The sequence below is a fragment of the Ranitomeya imitator genome, chromosome 3, assembly GCF_032444005.1.
Source record: "Ranitomeya imitator isolate aRanImi1 chromosome 3, aRanImi1.pri, whole genome shotgun sequence".
In the NCBI taxonomy this organism is placed as follows: domain Eukaryota; kingdom Metazoa; phylum Chordata; class Amphibia; order Anura; family Dendrobatidae; genus Ranitomeya; species Ranitomeya imitator.
Window position 1 is genome coordinate 482968315 of NC_091284.1, and position 22045 is coordinate 482990359.

At 41.7% G+C, this 22045-nt stretch overlaps 1 protein-coding gene and 1 long non-coding RNA gene across 4 annotated transcripts; one reads left to right on the forward strand and one right to left on the reverse strand.

Annotated features, from left to right (window-relative positions):
- Positions 1 to 10342: 10342 nt before the first annotated feature.
- Positions 10343 to 14775, reverse strand: LOC138670332 (uncharacterized). 3 transcript variants are annotated; one of them, XM_069757568.1, is made up of 4 exons: positions 13845 to 14775; positions 11442 to 11458; positions 11013 to 11134; positions 10343 to 10458 (listed from the first exon to the last, which is right to left on the reverse strand). In XM_069757568.1, exons 1-2 carry the CDS (start codon positions 14568 to 14570, stop codon positions 11450 to 11452), a joined length of 735 nt encoding a protein of 244 aa, XP_069613669.1. In that variant the 5' UTR covers positions 14571 to 14775; the 3' UTR covers positions 10343 to 10458; positions 11013 to 11134; positions 11442 to 11449. The 3 variants fall into 3 exon arrangements, with proteins under 3 accessions (XP_069613669.1, XP_069613668.1, XP_069613670.1); XM_069757567.1 differs by having other exon boundaries at positions 11013 to 11458; XM_069757569.1 differs by lacking the exon at positions 10343 to 10458 and adding an exon at positions 10491 to 10712 and having other exon boundaries at positions 11013 to 11458.
- A 1552-nt stretch (positions 14776 to 16327) lies between these two features.
- Positions 16328 to 18113, forward strand: LOC138670333 (uncharacterized). The gene is made up of 2 exons (XR_011319321.1): positions 16328 to 17443; positions 17998 to 18113. It is a non-coding gene; the product is annotated as an uncharacterized lncRNA (long non-coding RNA).
- The last annotated feature ends 3932 nt before the right edge of the window (positions 18114 to 22045 follow it).

The following is a 22045-nucleotide window of genomic DNA, read 5'->3' on the forward strand; positions in this document are numbered from 1 at the left end:
TCATTTTTAAAAAATGAGCACGTTAATGGCTTTCAAAGACGTAGCGGCTTGTGATTGGTCGCGGCCACGCGACCAATCACAAGCCGCGACATCACCGCAAGCTATTAACGCGCTCATTTTTAAAAATGAGCGCGTTAATGGCTTTCAAAGACGTAGCGGCTTGTGATTGGTCGCGTGGCCGCGACCAATCACAAGCCGCGACGTCACCGCAAGCTATTAACGCGCTCATTTTTAAAAATGAGCGCGTTAATGGCTTTCAAAGACGTAGCGGCTTGTGATTGGTCGCGTGGCCGCGACCAATCACAAGCCGCTACGTCTTTGAAAGCCATTAACGCGCTCATTTTTAAAAATGAGCGCGTTAATAGCTTGCGGTGACGTCGCGGCTTGTGATTGGTCGCGTGGCCGCGACCAATCACAAGCCGCTACGTCTTTGAAAGTCATTACCGCGCTCATTTTTAAAAAATGAGCGCGTTAAGGACCTGCGAATGACGTCACGGCTTGTGATTGGTCGCGTGGCGGTCACATGGGCGGCCCGCGACCAATCAGAAGCCGGGACGTGATTCTCAGGTCCTAAAAGCGCTGATTTTGAACAAAGAAGCCTGCCGGTTACCCGCGCTGAGTTCAGGGGCCGCCGGAGAGGTAAATATATCAATATTTTTTATTTTAATTCTTTATTTTACACATCCCTATGGATCCCAGGGCCTGAAGGAGAGTTTCCTCTCCTTCAGACCCTGGGAACCATGAGAATACCTTCCGATACTTGATGTCCCATTGACTTGTATTGGTATCGGATATCGGTATCGGCGATATCCGATATTTTTCGGGTATCGGCCGATACTATCCGATACCGATACTTTCAAGTATCGGACGGTATCGCTCAACACTACCCGTACACTGCAGCCGTATGCAGACCTATCAGCGGTCTTTGAACCTTCCCCAGCATCGCCTAATCATCGATGTTGCAACAAGGTGGAACTCCACACTGCACATGCTTCAGAGACTGTGCGAACAGAGGCGTGCTGTTATGTATTTGTGGGAGGATACACATACACGGGCAGGCAGTTGGATGGCAGACATGGAGTTGTCAGGTGTGCAGTGGTCGAAGGTACAAGACCTGTGTCAAGTCCTTCAGTGTTTTGAGGAATGCACACGGCTGGTTAGTGCAGACAACGTCATAATAAGCATGAGCATCCCCCTAATGTGTCTGCTGATGCAAAGTTTGACGCACATAAAGGAGCAGGCGTCTGCAGCCGAGGAAGTGGATAGCCTTGATGACAGTCAGCCATTGTCTGGTCAGGGCAATCTACATGATGAGGTAGCAGGCGAAGAGGAGGAGGACGAGGAGGATGATGGGGATGAGTATTTTTTGAATGAGCAAGCTTCTCCGGGGCCAATAGAAACTGGTGGCGTTGCAAGGCCCGGTTCAGGTTTTTTGAGGGAGACAAGTGATGTAGATTTGCCTGAAACTGCCCCTCAACCCAGCACAACCGCAGATTTGACAATTGGAACTTTGGCCCACATGGCGGATTATGCCTTACGTATCCTCTTAAGGGACCCACGCATTATTAAAATGATGACCAATGACGATTACTAGGTTGGCCTGCCTCCTTGATCCTCGCTATAAAGGCAAATTGCAAAATATCATGCCACATGAGAACCTCGAACAAATATTAGCAACCAAACAAGCAACTCTTGTAGACCGTTTGATTCAGGCATTCCCAGCACACAGCGCCGGTGATGGTTCTCACACGAGCTGCAGGGGGCAACAGGGCAGAGGTGTTAGAGTTGCACAATTCAGAAGTGGCGTTGGACAGAGGGGTTTTCTGACCAGGTTGTGGAGTGATTTCGCAATGACCGCAGACAGGACAGGTACTGCAGCATTAATTCAAAGTGAGAGGAGACAACATTTGTCCAGTATGGTTACTAACTATTTTTCATCCCTTATCGATGTTCTCCCTCAACCGTCATTCCCATTTGATTACTGGGCATCCAAAATAGACACCTGGCCTGAATTGGCAGAATATGCATTGCAGGAGCTTGCTTGCCCAGCAGCTAGTGTGCTATCAGAAAGAGTATTCAGTGCTGCTGGTTCAATATTGACCGAAAAAAGGACTTGTCTGGCTACCCAAAATGTTGATGATCTAATCTTCATTAAAATGAACTACTCATGGATTTCTAATTATTTTGCCCCACCTTTCGCGGATGACACCTAGCTTTCCTATAAAAAGGTCTCTCTTGTGGACTGGTCTTACTGACTGTTCCAATCTCTTAATTTGCAGCAGCTGTTTGTCCAGCATACGACATGTTTACACCTCCCTAAATGGGCTAACTCCCCCCCACGGGGCCGTGGTCTCGCCACTTGGCGCAAGCACCCGTGAGAGTGCCATTTGTCTGAAGAGGTGGGTGTGCCCATTTTTGGTCGACGGCACTGCCACTGGGTCCCTCATAGTACAATAAAGTGTCTCTGGCGGTTGTGGCGCGCAACCAACGTCAGACACACCGTTGTAACATGAGGGGCCCTGGGCCTGTACCACCGGCCACAAGAGAGTTTCCCCCCCAGCTCAAACACTGTTCTACCACTTGCAAAATTATCTCTCACAGCTCCACCAATGTTTAGTCTATGCGCTGACATCCTTCAATGCCTGGCACTGACAATACCAATTTGTTGACATGTATGATGCTAGTTAAAATAGTCAGGGTCAGTGTCCTATATTGACACCAGTAAATACTTAGCGCCAAATTACTATGTCTGAAACTCAGCAGGGGAGCCCACCCCTGTATCCAAGTATGCCACCCTTTTGTTTTTTGGTTTTGTTGTTTTGCGAGACATTAACATCTATTTTTTTTTTTTGAGTACTAACTGTGTCAGACACTCCTTCCAATCGTCCTCCGCTGACCACACCAATGCTGCCTGTGTACCCCTGCAAGATAATTCAAACTGCTTTGAGCCTATTTTTTAAAATTTTAGGCCTACTAAGTCTGTCTGCGGTCCCTCCTTCCATTTGTCCTCCGCTGAGCACACCAATGCCGACCGTGTACCCATGTAACTTTTTTCATCCTGCAGTGAGCCTACTTTGTGGTGTAAGGCCTACTAGCAGTGTCTGTCTGCGCCACTTAATACAGCTGTCCTCCTCTAAAAAAAAAAAAGGCTGATTTTCAGCTTTTCAGAATTATAAAACTGCATTGGGGCCACAAGTTTCGTTGTGGTCTACAAACTGAGTCTTCCGCTCCAAGGTGTTCTCTCTGTTGCCTCTCCCTCACTTCTATCTTGAAGCTCTTGTTAAGTGGTTGTTGAAACAACACTGCATTAGGCCTACAAGTTGGGTCTGGGTTGTAGAGACGGTGTCTGCCACTCCAAAGTGTTCTCCTGGTTGCCTTTCCTGAGCTTCAATCTTCAGGCTCTTGTTAAATAGTTTTTTAATCAAACAACTGCAGTGGGGCTACTAGTTTGGTTGGGGCCTACTAACAGTGTCTGCCGCTCCAAGGTGTTCTCCTGGTTGCCTTTCCTGAGCTTCAATCTTCAGGCTCTTGTTAAATAGTTTTTTAATCGAACAACTGCAGTGGGGCTACTAGTTTGGTTGGGGCCTACTAACAGTGTCTGCCGCTCCAAGATGTTCTCCTGGTTGCCTTTCCTGAGCTTCCATCTTCAGGCTCTTGTTAAATAGTTTTTTAATTGAACAACTGCAGTGGGGCTACTAGTTTGGTTGGGGCCTACTAACGGTGTATGCTGCTCCGTGCTGTTCTCCAGGTTTCCTGTCCTGAAATTCCATTTTCAGGCTCTCGTTAAGTAGTTGTTGAAATAACACTCATTAGGCCTACAAGTTGGGTCTGGGTTGTAGAGACGGTGTCTGCCGCTCCAAGGTGTTCTCCAGGTTGCCTCTCCCTAGCTTCTATCTTGAAGCTCTCGTTAAGTAGTTGTTGAAACAACACTGCATTAGGCCTACAAGTTGGGTCTGGGTTCTAGAGACGGTGTCTGCCTCTCCAAGGTGTTTCTCCAGGGTGCCTCTCCCTAGCTTCTATCTTCAAGCTCTTGTTAAGTAGTTGTTGAAACAACACTGCATTTCGCCTACAAGTTGGGTCTGGGTTGTAGGGATGGTGTCTGCCGCTCCACGGTGTTCTCCAGGTTGCCTCTCCCTAGCTTTTATCTTCAAGCTCTTGTTAAGTAGTTGTTGAAACAACACTGCATTTGCCCTACAAGTTGGGTCTGGGTTGTAGGGATGGTGTCTGCCGCTCCAAGGTGTTCTCCAGGTTGCCTCTCCGTAGCTTCTATCTTTGAAGCTCTCGTTAAGTAGTTGTTGAAACAACACTGCATTAGGCCTACAAGTTGGGTCTGGGTTCTACAAATGGTGTCTTCCGCTCAAAGGTGTTCTCCAGGTTGCCTTTCCCTAGCTTCTATCTTCAGGCTCTTGTTAAATTGTTTTTAATATAACACTGCATTTGGCCTACTTGTTTTGTTGGCCCTACTAACGGTGTCTGCCGCTCCTTGATGTTCTCCTACACTGAACAAACCAGTGCCGCCTGTTTACTTCTGTTACCAATTTTGAACTGCATTTAGCCTACTTACTGATTTGGGGCTACTCACTGTGTCAGCCTCTCATTACAGTTGTACTCCACTGAACAATGCAATGCCCCCTGGTTAGTCCTGTTACCAATTTTGAACTGCAATTAGCCCACTTTATTATTTGGGCTTATATCTGTGTTTCCTCCTCATCCTGCCCATTGCCCAGCCAGTGATAGATGAGTCTGCTGGTACATTGACGCAGAACGCTACATTCCCCGTGCACGCTACACAGCCAGAATGTGACCCTGCTGAAAGTCAGGTTCCCCTTCCCGCATACCATACCACCTTACACGGGGACAAAGAGGAAGGTGCAGATGAAAGTGCAGGTTCCTTCATCAGGTGGGGGGGAATACTCGTTGGCGACGTCACTGGCACAGGGCCCCTCATAGTATGCAAAAGTGTCTCTGCCGGTGGGAGGCGCCCCGCCGTGCAAACACACCGCTGTACTTTGAGGGGCCCTGTGCCAGTGCCAATGCCAACGAGTGGGCCCCCCCCTGCTTGCTCAGGATCACAGCACTTGCAAAGTTGAAATACTTACCTCTCCCTGCTCCACTGCTCTGACGTGGTCCAGATTTCCTGGGCCCACTAAATGCTTGAACCAGCCCTACCCCCCACAACTTTAGCCAAATGACCCCCAATTTCCAACGTCTTACTATTATTATAAGGTAAATTAAGATTGACAAGCTTCAGTAACAAGAATTGATGTTTTTGCCATTAAAATGGGCACTGTAGGTGTTTTCCTGGCCTCCACTCACTGCCGACTATGCTCCCCCATTGACTTGCATTGGGTTTCGTGTTTCGGTCGATCCCCGACTTTTCGCGATAATCGGCCGCTTCCACTCGACTCGACTTTTGAGATAGTTGGGTTTCGCAAAACCTGACTTGACCCTAAAAAACTAAATGTCGCTCAACCCTAGTGAGCACCCCTTTCTTTTTCATAAATCTCCTAGCAGTTACAAATATTCGGAGACCACCCGAGCGTGCTGGGGAAGACCCGAGCAATGAGTACACTCGCTCATGACTAGTCCTAACCTCTAGCAGTAAAACCTTTATCAAAAATGTGAATAATGGCCGAGCAGGACAGGGGCCCAACTATGGACACCCAGCAATGGGAAGCCATATAAAAGTAATGCCTTTCTCAAATATAGGGAGGCCACACGCTTGCATGCACTGAGTGCAAGAACATAAATCAAAACCAAAATAAATGAACTGGAGTATAAGTTGGGATACATGCAGTATGTAGGACCATCTTCACATTGGCCATTAAACAGACAAAACCTAACATAGAAATAAAATGAACATATACACTGCTATAAGTAAATAAGTAAAAACAATATTACGTATAAATAACAAAGGGTAACTAATAAACCTTGCTTACCAAGTTCTCTGTTATTTATATGCACTATTGTTTTTTACTTACATAAAGCAGGGTATATGTTCATCTTGTTTCTTCCTTAGGTTTTTTAAATATCAGTTCAGAGTCCCTGAATAGCACATTAAGGACATGGAAGCTGTTCAGTGTAGCATAAGCAATATGTTTTCTTGCATTGCTTACTCCTGCTGGAGTAAAATTTGAGTAGTAGAAAACAGTGCTGCTTGTTATAAATTTGATAAGCAGCGGTTGGCATGCCCCCATCCTGTCTCAGCTCCATCCACTTTGTCGGAACTGGGCAAAAAGAGCCTGAGAATGTCAAAAATCGCAAAATTTTAGAGCCTGTTCAAGTTGAACAAAATATGTGATTTTTGAAAGCTGTTTATGCTATAAAAGTCAGGAAGGTTTGTTGAATTATGAACTGTAATTTGCACTTTAAATAAAGCTTTGTGTACAGTCTGGAAAAGCTGTGGATTCCTTTTGGTATATCCTTTTTCACATGATACTTTGGTAATAAGCTTGTGAATAGCATTGTGTCTCTGTACAGCAGATACAGTTAAAGAGTTGTGGCAATCGAACGAACACACAAAAAAAGGGACTTTCATCTCTACGGAGAAGCAGTGTGCTGCTGGAAAATGTAGTTTTAGCAGACAACAGGAGTACTGCCAACTCAGCTATGTGAATCTGAATGCCCAGTGAGGAAGAAGGACATAGTAACATAGTAACATAGTAACATAGTTAGTAAGGCCGAAAAAAGACATTTGTTCATCCAGTTCAGCCTATATTCCATCATAATAAATCCCCAGATCTACGTCCTTCTACAGAACCTAATAATTGTATGATACATTATTGTTCTGCTCCAGGAAGACATCCAGGCCTCTCTTGAACCCCTCGACTGAGTTCGCCATCACCACCTCCTCAGGCAAGCAATTCCAGATTCTCACCACCCTAACAGTAAAGAATCCTCTTCTATGTTGGTGGAAAAACCTTCTATCCTCCAGACGCAAAGAATGCCCCCTTGTGCCCGTCACCTTCCTTGGTATAAACAGATCCTCAGCGAGATATTTGTATTGTCCCCTTCTATACTTATACATGGTTATTAGATCGCTCCTCAGTCGTCTTTTTTCTAGACTAAATAATCCTAATTTCGCTAATTTATCTGAGTATTGTAGTTCTCCCATCCCCTTTATTAATTTTGTTGCCCTCCTTTGTACTCTCTCTAGTTCCATTATATCCTTCCTGAGCACCGGTGCCCAAAACTGGACACAGTACTCCATGTGCGGTCTAACTAGGGATTTGTACAGAGGCAGTATAATGCTCTCATCATGTGTATCCAGACCTCTTTTAATGCACCCCATGATCCTTTTTGCCTTGGCAGCTGCTGCCTGGCACTGGCTGCTCCAGGTAAGTTTATAATTAACTAGGATCCCAAGTCCTTCTCCCTGTCAGATTTACCCAGTGGTTTCCCATTCAGTGTGTAATGGTGATATTGATTCCTTCTTCCCATGTGTATAACCTTACATTTATCATTGTTAAACCTCATCTGCCACCTTTCAACCCAAGTTTCCAACTTATCCAGATCCATCTGTAGCAGAATACTATCTTCTCTTGTATTAACTGCTTTACATAGTTTTGTATCATCTGCAAATATCGATATTTTACTGTGTAAACCTTCTACCAGATCATTAATGAATATGTTGAAGAGAACAGGTCCCAATACCGACCCTTGCGGTACCCCACTGGTCACAGCGACCCAGTTAGAGACTATACCATTTATAACCACCCTCTGCTTTCTATCACTAAGCCAGTTACTAACCCATTTACACACATTTTCCCCCAGACCAAGCATTCTCATTTTGTGTACCAACCTCTTGTGCGGCACGGTATCAAACGCTTTGGAAAAATCGAGATATACCACGTCCAATGACTCACCGTGGTCCAGCCTATAGCTTACCTCTTCATAAAAACTGATTAGATTGGTTTGACAGGAGCGATTTCTCATATGGAGTTAAACAGTTATTCTCATTGAGATAATCCAGAATAACATCCCTCAGAAACCCTTCAAATATTTTACCAATAATAGAGGTTAGACTTACTGGCCTATAATTTCCAGGTTCACTTTTAGAGCCCTTTTTGAATATTTGCACCACATTTGCTGTGCGCCAGTTCTGCGGAAATGTGAAAATGTTCGCCATTCATATGCCTTGTTTTTATCAGAAGTATGAAAGCAGTTTACAGGAGTTTTCCACTTTCTTCTCAAGTTTCTGAAATACTAAACACTGATATGAAATAGTAAACAAACTACTACACCATACATTGATCTCAGCATAATTGTGATTGTTATCTATCTTGTGATTTATCCACTGCCTGGTATTGCACACACCATACCTACTAGCAGCAGATGGGCTTCTATGTGTGTGTGCTGTTTGGCATTTCAGGAATTTTATCAGAAAATGGACAACCTCATCAAACAGAACTTGCCCTGATTTATGTATACTTTCAATTAATCATTTATATTTTGCACATGGCAGTTGAGGCATCTTGCAATATTGCGAGTACAACCCAAGTGATATGTGGCATCCCAGTCAGCATTACCAGAAAGGGTGGTTGGAACATGTAGGCAACAATAATTTGTGGCACGGTAAGTTTTGAATACTTATTTATATTATATTTTTATGTACTAAATATATATTCATTAAAGGGATATTCTATAGTTGCCTCTTGAGCAGCTCCTACCTCTGCTGTTTCCTTACAGTCCCCTTTCTTCTTAATTGCCTGTAGGGTGGGTGCTTCTGTGACAGCTTTGGTGAGTGCAACAAATTATCAGTATGTCAGTATGTATTCTGAGTAGAGATGGGTGAATACCTACTATTCGTAATGGACACCGAATATGGACTTCACCAGGTAATGATTTTACCGCCGGTCAGAATGCCGCAGTTCCCACACTGTCAAATAACAGCATGAGCCCGCAGCTGTGATTTGAGGTTTAAGTTTAGAAAATTTGTAATCACCAGACATGGATTACGGCGTGGGACAGAATACCAACCAACCTTGCTGAAGCTGACAGCTGAGCATTGCAGCTCTCAGTTGTGAGTTTTGCCTGGCTGGTTATCAAAAATACAGGGGAACCTAGACGCTTTTTTTTTTTTTATTATTTATTTAGAGCTCAGGTGCTGGCTGATGAATACTCTCATCAGCCGCTGCCTGTTCTCGTTGTTATTAGCTGCAGCAGGTGAAAGCTGATGGGAGCAGTAGTCCCATGAGCCGACGCCAGTGAGCGGAGGTAAACTTTATATCTTTGATCACAGCTGCGGGCTCATGCTGTCATTTGACAGCATGGCAACTGCCCTGTCTGAGCAGTGGTAATGATTGTACCGCTGATCAGAAGCAGTGTTTGCCGCACTATCATGCACATGATAGTGTGGTAAACACTGGATGTTTGGGCCCCCAATTCAAGTGAATGGAGTCTGGGTTTAGAACCCAAACTTTTATTAACTGTTGGCCAAACCCGCTGTACCCAAACATCCAGGGGTCCGCCCATGTCTAGTTCTGAGTCTACATTGCTATAACTAACTATATTTACATATAGTTACAACAGGGACTTTGAACAAGCAGAAGTACAAAGGTTTCAGAGAACTGAAATATTGCAAGTCTGATAAGAGTACTGTCAGGAGCTGAGCGGGAAGGGGAATCAGGTAAGAAGCTAACAGCGGCATAGAAGTCAATAAGCTGGAGAAAGCTGACAGGCATGTTACAATTTAACTCCTCTTCTGGTATGTGACTATTGTGCACACTCAGCCAAGGTCTGGGCTGATACTAGTGGCCAAGCTCCAGAGAAACAAGCTTTACACTGTGTAAGACAAAAACTCTCATTGCAGGAGAATGACACCACATAGAAAAAGTAACTTAGTTTCAAGCTTGCTTAGTATCATGCTAATTAGCTAAAGCAATTTAAATAACATAATACACCTTTAAAAGAAATGAATATCTCAATTTTGTTCTAAAATATATTTACATTTTCATTTCTATAAGTTGTTAAGTACTACTGTATGCATTTATCAGCAATCCCACTGAAGCCTGCGTCTGGAGGAGAGAAGGTTTTTCCACCAACATTCTTTACTGTTAGGGCAGTAAGAATCTGGAATTGCTTGCCTGAGGAGGTGGTGATGGCGAACTCAGTCGAGGGGTTCAAGAGAAGCCTGGATGTCTTCCTGGAGCAGAACAATATTGTATCTTACAGTTATTTTGTTCTTTAGAAGGACTTAGATCTGATATTTCTTCTGACGGAATATAGGCTGAACTGGATGGACAAATGTCTTTTTTTAGGCCTTGCTAACTATGTTACTGTGTTAATAGAATAGAACAACCTCCAGCACACATAAAAAAGGTGAGAAAAGTCTTGTCTTCAATTCACAATGATGCAATTTTATTCATTAATTCTGGGGGTTCACAGCCATGAAACAAAGTATAATGAGAGATTTTCCCAACGTTTCGACCGTAAAAAGGTCTTTATCAAGGGTACAATCTATACAAATAAAAACAAAAAATACAACATAATAAATTGTATACTATGAAAATACAGATAATAAATCAAGAACTGTTATTACATAACATCAACAAAAATACTGGTAGTCCATATATGTATCTGAACTCTCAAAATCAACACCATGAAAAAAAGTAAATATGATATCCATTTATCAAATTAATCATAAAACCAGGTGTTCACATAATATAGGCCTTGAAGGCAGGACAATAAATGATGCATGGTTCCAAATGAACCTAAAGAGAAAATAATGGGTAAATAAATCAATAAATAACTAAATGTCTATAATCACCCCAATAGAGGTCAGAGCCGTGAAAAAATAAGAATGGGGAGGTACAAATGTATATAGTCGCTCTATAATATACAAATCCTGCACAAAATGTATAGCACATAAGCTATAAGGATATAAATAAACACACGAAAGTTAGTAGCGATGTATCCCCATAATGAGCCAGAGGTCCCCGGGAGAAAAAAAGAAAAAGACCACCAACAATGAACAAATAAACAAGCCTCAGCGTGCTGTGAAAGATAAATACCTTTAGTGGTGAACAAGATAAGAAAAGGCCTCCCCGAGCAGTAATGGAGCAGTGTGTAGAAGGACCTTATATAGGGCACTGATGTAATCTCCGGTCAGTCACATGTGGTGAAGCCGAGTCATCCCGGAAAAAGCCGAACAAGAGAGAGGAGAAGTACTCATGTGTCGTAACCATGGCACCGGGAGAAGCCGAGTGATATAGTAAAGCAGAAGGGAGAGAAAGCCACGCAGGCACAGACATATAAAGCGTCGCTCATATAGTACCGGAATCAAAAGAACTAGGAGAATAAAAGATAAAATGCTGACGCTAAGTAGTGCAAAACTATATGAGAGGAAAGGAAACAAAGAATATTAACAGGAAAATAAAAAGAGAAGAAGGGAAGAAAAAAACCAAAGAAGAGGAGATAAGCGCTCATTTAGGGGATACATACCTATACATCAAGGAACCTATGAAAAAGAAAAGATAAAAAAGAAAAAATAAATGACTCAAATATATATACATATACATACAGCCTACTTATTAAACACTGTGACGTATAATCAAAATATATTCAATAACTGATCTCATACTCCCTATTCAGTCCCCACGGTTCCAGTGTTTGTAATGTGAAAATCCAAAAAGATTCCCTGGATTTAAGTCTCTTGATCCTATCACCTCCCCGTCTAGGTAATGCTACACTCTCTATGACCTGATATTTAAGTTGAGACACATTATGTCCAGCAGCAGCAAAGTGTGCTGGAATAGGTAGCATTAGCTTTTGACACCTGATGGTAGACTTGTGTTGGGATATGCGGTCCCGGATATGCTGGGAAGTCTCCCCAACATACCCGAGACCGCATGGACACTTAATCAAATATATGACATAAGAGGAATTGCATGTGAAAAAGCCATTTATATTGAAAATTTTTCCGGATCGGGGGTGTGAGAAGGTCTCTCCCTTCGTGATGTTAGAACATTGAAAACAATGAAGACAAGGAAACGTACCTCGCTTCTGTGTAGAAAGAGTCCTTTGTGTGTAATGGGGTTTATCGGACCCAATGTCAGCCTTAACCAAAAGATTTCTGAGATTCGAGGGTTTTTTGTAACACATGATGGGAGTGTCATTAAATTCCGGGATGCCCGGATATGCTTTACCCAACAAATCCCAGTGACGTGAGACACAGTTTTTTATCTTATAAAGATATGGATGAAACGTGCTGACAAAAGGTATTCTTTGTCTCCCCAAATTCACCCTGTTGTTCCTAATATTATTTGTCGCCTTTTGAAGTGTTCTTAAAGGATACCCACGCTGTAGGAATTTAACTGACATTTCATGATGTCGTATCGCCTGCTTCTCCTCATTAGAGACAATCCGTGATAACCGATGATATTGAGAAATAGGTAAAGACTGCTTGACATGTCGAGGGTGACAGCTACTATAATGCAACAAACTGTTCTTATCAGTTGGTTTACAGTACAGGTCCACATCAAGATTTCCGTCAGCTTCTAATGTAATCATTGTGTCCAAAAAATTAATGGATACATTACTTTTTTGCATGGAAAATGACAAATTAGGAACACAGGTGTTAATGTCACTTACGAACCGAAGGAGAAGATCCTCTCCCCCCCTCCAAATCATAAAAACATCATCTATATACCGTTTCCAGTATACAGAATGTGTTTGAAATAACGGATGTGTATAAACATAAGTTTCCTCAAAAGCTGCCATAAAAATGTTTGCATATGGCGGTGCCATGTTCGAACCCATGGCTGTCCCAGTTCTTTGTATGTAATACTGATCGCCAAACATAAAGAAGTTTTTGTGTAACACAAAGGATAGTAAATCCACACAAAACTGAAGCTGATCAGGGGAAAAATCAGTATGTTCTGTCAAAAACCATTGAACCGCTGCAATACCTCTTTGATGATCGATACACGTATATAAACTGTTCACGTCTAACGTGACGAGTGTGCACCCAGAAACCACGGGAGTGATGGCGTGCAATTTAGATAGAAAATCTGTTGTGTCTTTGAGATATGAAGAAATATTATGTAACAGGGGAGTAAGAATACGATCCAATGTGATGGCCAGGGGAGAAAGAAGGGAATTAGTTGACGCCACAATAGGTCGTCCTGGTGGATTCATTAAGTCCTTATGCACCTTTGGCAATACGTAAAATACAGGTATCATCGGTTGGGTATTGATGAGATATTCACTTAATTTGGCGTCAATCGTACCTTTTTCTTTATATGTTTTTATAATCAAACGTATCTCCCTTGCTACATCAAAAGTAGGATCTCGATCAATTGACTGATATGTGGTTCTATCATTCAACTGTGACTGTATGATAGATGTGTAATGTGATTTATCCATGACCACTATGGACCCCCCCTTATCGGCGGGTTTAATCACTATCCGCTTGTTCTCTTTCAAATTTCTCAATGCATCTTTTTCTATAACAGACAAATTTCTATGTATACGTATGGAGCCTTTTTGAATGGATTTCAGGTCTGCTTCAACATCCCTCTTAACTAGTGAAATATAGGTCTCAACAGGATGATAAGTGCGTGGTGGATTGTAATTGCTAGAGACTCTGAGGCCTAATTGTTTAAGTTGAAATGATGTTACAGACTGACTCGAGTTGTTAACATCAGCAGTCCTTTCCTCAGTAGGATTGCTATTAAAATGTACTTTTAATCTTAAAGACCTAAAAAAACGATGTAGCTCTTGATCTAGTATGAAGCCGTTGAAGGAGGGGGTGGGGCAAAACGATAGTCCCTTTTGTAGGACGTTGTATTCAGTGGGTGAGAGATTATAGGATGATATGTTGTAGACAATCTGGTTGTCCCTACCTGAGATCGTGTGCGTATCCGTGAACTCTCGAGCACTGTGTTGTCTACGGCCCCTCCTCGTCGGCCTTTTGTACTTCTCCCCCGCCTTTGTTCTAAAAAAGGGAGGGGAGTGCGAGACATAAATTCGCTCTCTGAGCCTGATGATGTTGACGAGTTGCCACGACGGTAGCTCCTTCCTTCCCTGTAGTAGTTTATATCCCGCCATTTATACACTTGTTCCCGGTGGTAGTCCTCGGCGTCACGCAGGAATTTGGATCGTTTTCTTTCCTGAAGTTGAGACCTAAATTCTTCAATCGTCTTATTGGTCTTCTGTAAAATAAGATCAAATTTATCAGGAGTTAATGTGCTACTTAATTGTTGTTGAATGGAAGTGACCTGTGCCTCGACCGTTGAAAGTTCTTTATGAAGATGCTCAATAGTAAGAATAATTATATCCATGGAACATTTGTTTAAGATACTCTCAAACTTCTGACAGAAGTCCGGTCTATCCTGGAAGAGCGTGGGTCTGAGGGAGACTCGAAGTCCTCTCGGTATCCTCTTGACCTTGTGATACTCAGCTAATGTCACATAGTGTAATTCGAGGGCTGTTTTCCTTCTTAGCTCTCTCTCTAGATCACGGGATCTGATCTCTTCTGAAGGGGTATGTAAAAATTCTCCTGGAATAGTTACTCGTGAAATAATTTCTTCTGCCTCTGCTGGGCCATAAGATAAAGTGTTAAATGACATGTATCCGGTTTAAAGGTGCAGTGAACCAAAACAAAGTCAATATGAATAATCAGGATCACTTTGCACTCAATACAAGTAGGTGCTTAGGAGGAAAAAAATAAAGTCAATAGAATAGAACAACCTCCAGCACACATAAAAAAGGTGAGAAAAGTCTTGTCTTCAATTCACAATGATGCAATTTTATTCATTAATTCTGGGGGTTCACAGCCATAATAGCAATCCTACTGAGGAAAGGACTGCTGATGTTAACAACTCGAGTCAGTCTGTAACATCATTTCAACTTAAACAATTAGGCCTCAGAGTCTCTAGCAATTACAATCCACCACGCACTTATCATCCTGTTGAGACCTATATTTCACTAGTTAAGAGGGATGTTGAAGCAGACCTGAAATCCATTCAAAAAGGCTCCATACGTATACATAGAAATTTGTCTGTTATAGAAAAAGATGCATTGAGAAATTTGAAAGAGAACAAGCGGATAGTGATTAAACCCGCCGATAAGGGGGGGTCCATAGTGGTCATGGATAAATCACATTACACATCTATCATACAGTCACAGTTGAATGATAGAACCACATATCAGTCAATTGATCGAGATCCTACTTTTGATGTAGCAAGGGAGATACGTTTGATTATAAAAACATATAAAGAAAAAGGTACGATTGACGCCAAATTAAGTGAATATCTCATCAATACCCAACCGATGATACCTGTATTTTACGTATTGCCAAAGGTGCATAAGGACTTAATGAATCCACCAGGACGACCTATTGTGGCGTCAACTAATTCCCTTCTTTCTCCCCTGGCCATCACATTGGATCGTATTCTTACTCCCCTGTTACATAATATTTCTTCATATCTCAAAGACACAACAGATTTTCTATCTAAATTGCACGCCATCACTCCCGTGGTTTCTGGGTGCACACTCGTCACGTTAGACGTGAACAGTTTATATACGTGTATCGATCATCAAAGAGGTATTGCAGCGGTTCAATGGTTTTTGACAGAACATACTGATTTTTCCCCTGATCAGCTTCAGTTTTGTGTGGATTTACTATCCTTTGTGTTACACAAAAACTTCTTTATGTTTGGCGATCAGTATTACATACAAAGAACTGGGACAGCCATGGGTTCGAACATGGCACCGCCATATGCAAACATTTTTATGGCAGCTTTTGAGGAAACTTATGTTTATACACATCCGTTATTTCAAACACATTCTGTATACTGGAAACGGTATATAGATGATGTTTTTATGATTTGGAGGGGGGGAGAGGATCTTCTCCTTCGGTTCGTAAGTGACATTAACACCTGTGTTCCTAATTTGTCATTTTCCATGCAAAAAAGTAATGTATCCATTAATTTTTTGGACACAATGATTACATTAGAAGCTGACGGAAATCTTGATGTGGACCTGTACTGTAAACCAACTGATAAGAACAGTTTGTTGCATTATAGTAGCTGTCACCCTCGACATGTCAAGCAGTCTTTACCTATTTCTCAATATCATCGGTTATCACGGATTGTCTCTAATGAGGAGAAGCAGGCGATACGACATCATGAAATGTCAGTTAAATTCCTACAGCGTGGGTATCCTTTAAGAACACTTCAAAAGGCGACAAATAATATTAGGAACAACAGGGTGAATTTGGGGAGACAAAGAATACCTTTTGTCAGCACGTTTCATCCATATCTTTATAAGATAAAAAACTGTGTCTCACGTCACTGGGATTTGTTGGGTAAAGCATATCCGGGCATCCCGGAATTTAATGACACTCCCATCATGTGTTACAAAAAACCCTCGAATCTCAGAAATCTTTTGGTTAAGGCTGACATTGGGTCCGATAAACCCCATTACACACAAAGGACTCTTTCTACACAGAAGCGAGGTACGTTTCCTTGTCTTCATTGTTTTCAATGTTCTAACATCACGAAGGGAGAGACCTTCTCACACCCCCGATCCGGAAAAATTTTCAATATAAATGGCTTTTTCACATGCAATTCCTCTTATGTCATATATTTGATTAAGTGTCCATGCGGTCTCGGGTATGTTGGGGAGACTTCCCAGCATATCCGGGACCGCATATCCCAACACAAGTCTACCATCAGGTGTCAAAAGCTAATGCTACCTATTCCAGCACACTTTGCTGCTGCTGGACATAATGTGTCTCAACTTAAATATCAGGTCATAGAGAGTGTAGCATTACCTAGACGGGGAGGTGATAGGATCAAGAGACTTAAATCCAGGGAATCTTTTTGGATTTTCACATTACAAACACTGGAACCGTGGGGACTGAATAGGGAGTATGAGATCAGTTATTGAATATATTTTGATTATACGTCACAGTGTTTAATAAGTAGGCTGTATGTATATGTATATATATTTGAGTCATTTATTTTTTCTTTTTTATCTTTTCTTTTTCATAGGTTCCTTGATGTATAGGTATGTATCCCCTAAATGAGCGCTTATCTCCTCTTCTTTGGTTTTTTTCTTCCCTTCTTCTCTTTTTATTTTCCTGTTAATATTCTTTGTTTCCTTTCCTCTCATATAGTTTTGCACTACTTAGCGTCAGCATTTTATCTTTTATTCTCCTAGTTCTTTTGATTCCGGTACTATATGAGCGACGCTTTATATGTCTGTGCCTGCGTGGCTTTCTCTCCCTTCTGCTTTACTATATCACTCGGCTTCTCCCGGTGCCATGGTTACGACACATGAGTACTTCTCCTCTCTCTTGTTCGGCTTTTTCCGGGATGACTCGGCTTCACCACATGTGACTGACCGGAGATTACATCAGTGCCCTATATAAGGTCCTTCTACACACTGCTCCATTACTGCTCGGGGAGGCCTTTTCTTATCTTGTTCACCACTAAAGGTATTTATCTTTCACAGCACGCTGAGGCTTGTTTATTTGTTCATTGTTGGTGGTCTTTTTCTTTTTTTCTCCCGGGGACCTCTGGCTCATTATGGGGATACATCGCTACTAACTTTCGTGTGTTTATTTATATCCTTATAGCTTATGTGCTATACATTTTGTGCAGGATTTATATATTATAGAGCGACTATATACATTTGTACCTCCCCATTCTTATTTTTTCACGGCTCTGACCTCTATTGGGGTGATTATAGACATTTAGTTATTTATTGATTTATTTACCCATTATTTTCTCTTTAGGTTCATTTGGAACCATGCATCATTTATTGTCCTGCCTTCAAGGCCTATATTATGTGAACACCTGGTTTTATGATTAATTTGATAAATGGATATCATATTTACTTTTTTTCATGGTGTTGATTTTGAGAGTTCAGATACATATATGGACTACCAGTATTTTTGTTGATGTTATGTAATAACAGTTCTTGATTTATTATCTGTATTTTCATAGTATACAATTTATTATGTTGTATTTTTTGTTTTTATTTGTATAGATTGTACCCTTGATAAAGACCTTTTTACGGTCGAAACGTTGGGAAAATCTCTCATTATACTTTGTTTCATGGCTGTGAACCCCCAGAATTAATGAATAAAATTGCATCATTGTGAATTGAAGACAAGACTTTTCTCACCTTTTTTATGTGTGCTGGAGGTTGTTCTATTCTATTGACTTTATTTTTTTCCTCCTAAGCACCTACTTGTATTGAGTGCAAAGTGATCCTGATTATTCATATATGTTACTGTGTTACTATGTTAAAAGTTCACTAAATATTGATTAAAATATTTTCAAATAATCATAAATTTGTGGTGAAAATAGAATTGCAGTTTGTTATATAATATATAATTAAATGTTCAGTTCTATAAGCCATTATGTATTCATGTATCACCCATTCCTAAAAATCCACAAAATGTAGGGATATTGTCTTTTACCAAAGTTAATTAAGTTGCATAAAATCTATTATACTAGGCATACTTTCACACATTTCATTACCACTTTTGTGGAATGCAAGCAATTTAATTTAAATAATTGAAACTGTCCATTGACTCAAAATCTCAGACACTTTAATTAAAAAAAAGTTGAAAATTTAAATTCATTATTTTGATGCAGGAAAAACTAGACGTAAGATGATAATTTTAAAGATGTTTGCATAAAACTACAGAGAATAATTTTGTTGTTATTATATGCAGATAACAATTGTTATATATGTAGCATCATAATAATCCCCATATGTACCTATATATACAATTATATCTGCTGAAATTGCAAACAGATAAAATATCCAATATCTAATTGTTTCACTTCTGCAATTTAACATACATTTTGTTGTTGTTTTTTTAAATCTTTTAAAGCTCAAAGACTGCCTCCATCCAAAAAATGGAAACAACATTTTTCAAAATATCTCAATTTATTTTACATAAAAACAAAACACACTTTTCCTTTTTTTATTTAAAAATATCAAACACAGTTATTCTCCATTGCATCACTTGTCTCCTGTAAAAAAACCATGCAAAAAAAACAACAACATCCCTCACCTGTCCAACATTCTGTCCCAGCCAGTAATCCATGCCTGGGGATTGCTAGGTTTCAACCTGGAAGGAGCCCAGATGTGACCATCTAGGCTGAGAACCACTGATAAATGAGATGCTGCAAGTGCAGTATCAGTGAGCAGTGGTGACCTCATTGAAGTTACCACAGGTCACTGAGGCTGTGTTCCCAGCCAGGCTAATGAACTGCTGTGACCTCTCTCTGGTAAGAGGTGAGTTCACCACAGTTCACTGGGAGAATTTTGCTGGAGGGAATTTGAACTTTGGTGAATTTGCCTCTGCACCATTAGACTTTTTCTCACTGTGCTAGCGGTTCTCTCACTGGAGGGAGGAAACCGCAGTTCATTGACTCACGTGGGAAAGCAGCCACAGTGACCTGTGGTGACCTCAATGAGGTCACCGCTGCTCATTGATGCTGCGCTCACAGCAGCTCATTCATCAGTGGTTCTCAGCCTGGACGGTAACATCTTGGCACCATTCAGATTGAAAACTAGTAATCCCCAGACTTAGATTACAGTATGCAACAGAACGTCAGGCAGATGAGGGATATTGTTTTTTTATTTTAGTTTTATTACAGGAGAACGAGGGCTTCATTGGAATTATGCATTAGGTGAGTATAACTGTGTTTGCTATTTTTAAATGAAATGCAAACCTGTGTTTAGTCTTATTTTTAATAAAGGACTTTATTCTGGCTGTGTCTTTATTTATCATGTAACTATAGAATTAAATGGATAGTTATCTTATAGATGACTCTCCATTACTATCCTGTAGGCTGGATGTCACCAGACAATACAAAGGTGACATCAACCCCACAAATATGAACCTCACTTGCCACCGCTACAGGGCAAGTAGTAACAGCCAGGCAAAGCACCAGAATTGGCGCATTTAATAGATGCACCTTTTCTTGGCAGCTGCGAACTGCTGTTTTTTGGCTTGGGGGTTCAATATCCATGACCCGCTACCAGCCTGAGAATACCAGCCTCCAGCTGTGAGCTTTAGCAAAGCTGATTGCCCAAAATTTGGGGACCTCACATCATTTTTTAAAATTATTTATTTAAATAATTAAAAATACGGTGTAGGGACCCCTCTATTCTTGTTATCCAGCCTTGCTGAAGCTGACAGCTGAGGGTTACAGCCCCCAGCTGTGAATTTTGCCTGGCTGGTTATCAAAAATACAGGAGAACCCATGCAGGTTTTTTAAAATTATTTATTTACAGCGCAGGAGCGGCTGATGAATACTCCCATCTGCCGCTCCTACTCTCACTGTTATAAGTGGCAGCAGGAGTCAGCTGATGGGAGCCGTAGTCCCATCAGCTGACACAAGTGACCAGAGGTAAACTATATACCTCTGATCACAGCTGAGCACTCACACTATCTTTTGACATGGGAACCATGGCTCTCTGACCAGAGGAGATGACTTCACCGCTGATCAGAGGCGTTATGCTGGTGTTTTTCATGCTGTCACACAGCGTGGGAAACACTGGCTTTTGTGCTGTCTAAGTTCGGCTATATTCTGCAAATAAATCGACAATTAAATTAGTGAATATTGCAAATTTGGCGATCGTGAGCTGAATCGAATATTAAAATATTCACTCATCTCTATTTGGGATGAGGTGGGATTGGATGGGGTCAAGTGCACATGTGGTGACATGTGATCTTTAGAGTAGAGAGGAAAGTTTATCTTCTGTAATGGTGGAGAAGTTGGTTTTGGAGGAGGAGGGCTGAGTAGTTAGGAGGAGGGGCTGTGGTGGTTGTACACCAACGCTTTCTCTGATTTTATCAATCTTCTGCTTGAAGAATGAGGCAAAGTCGTCAGCTGAGATGATTGGAGAAGGAGGAGGTGCTGGGGATGAAGGAGAGAATTGAAAGTGTTGAATTGCTGTCTAGGGCTGTGAGGCAAGGGGGATATGAGAGATGAGAAGTAGGTTTGTTTTGCTGCAGTGTATGGCCTTAAAAGTAGGGAGGGACTGTTTGAATGCAATGTGCTCATTGGAGTGGGATCTTTTCCATCTCCGCTCAGCATCCCTGGAAGCCCGCCTCAGTTCTTTGGTCAGGCTGGTGTGCAAGTTTTGGTAAGTGTGAGAGGGGCAACTGATTCAAGACCTACAGCTATTGTGGTGTTATATAAAGTGGCAGCATCTACATTGTGTAAGGAATTTATGTCTGAAAGAGGAAGAAGGGATTCAGAGACTGAGTGCGGATTGAGGTGTTTAAGATTTCTGCAAGGGTGTGCAAATTTGTGGATTGTGTACTTGGAGAGGAAAGGGGAGAGAATGTGAGTAGGTTGTGGTCAGAAATAGAGAGAAGTGAGTTAGAGAGGTTAGCTAGGGAGCACCCATATGGGTGGAGCCGCATATTCATGACTGTAATGGGCGGCACCACGTGACCGCTCATACAGGAGAAGGTGCGGCGCGGAGAGGACGCTGCGAGGGAGCCAGGTGAGTATTTTATTAACAGCGGGCAGGCGGGAGGTGGGGACAGGGATCTTTATTTTAAACACACAAAAAAAAAAAGGAATTTTCATATCTTCTCTCCAGCGAACACTGCTGGAGAGAAGATATGAATGGAGGCTTCAGCACCAGATGCAGGGGACAGCGCTTTTCTCTAGCGCTGTTTCCTGCACGCTCATTGTGGTACCCAGTCGGCACACGGGTGGCACACGTGTGCCACACGGATGGCCTACGTGAGCTCACGGACACACGGACACGGATAACTCCGGTACCGAATTATGTGGACATGTGGGACAGGCCTAAAGCATTATGGTACACACTGGTTGTGGTAAATATTTAAATTTTAATCTGATATCTACTTGCAGAAGATTCTTGTCTAAGTTGATGAAACTTCAGTCAGGTAGAGTTTGAAAATATGGATCCTTGCAAATATTTCCAAAATTCAAATAAAAATATCTTCTTATTACGTGCTGTTGTATATTCACCTTTCAACAGGCAGCGCATTTGTGCTCCTCTGTGACTCTGTAAGCTATGTTATCTAGACATT

Excerpts from the sequence above, each read along its gene's own strand:
- LOC138670332 (XM_069757568.1), bottom strand. The coding sequence starts at position 14,570 with ATGTCATTTAACACTTTATCTTATGGCCCAGCAGAGGCAGAAGAAATT.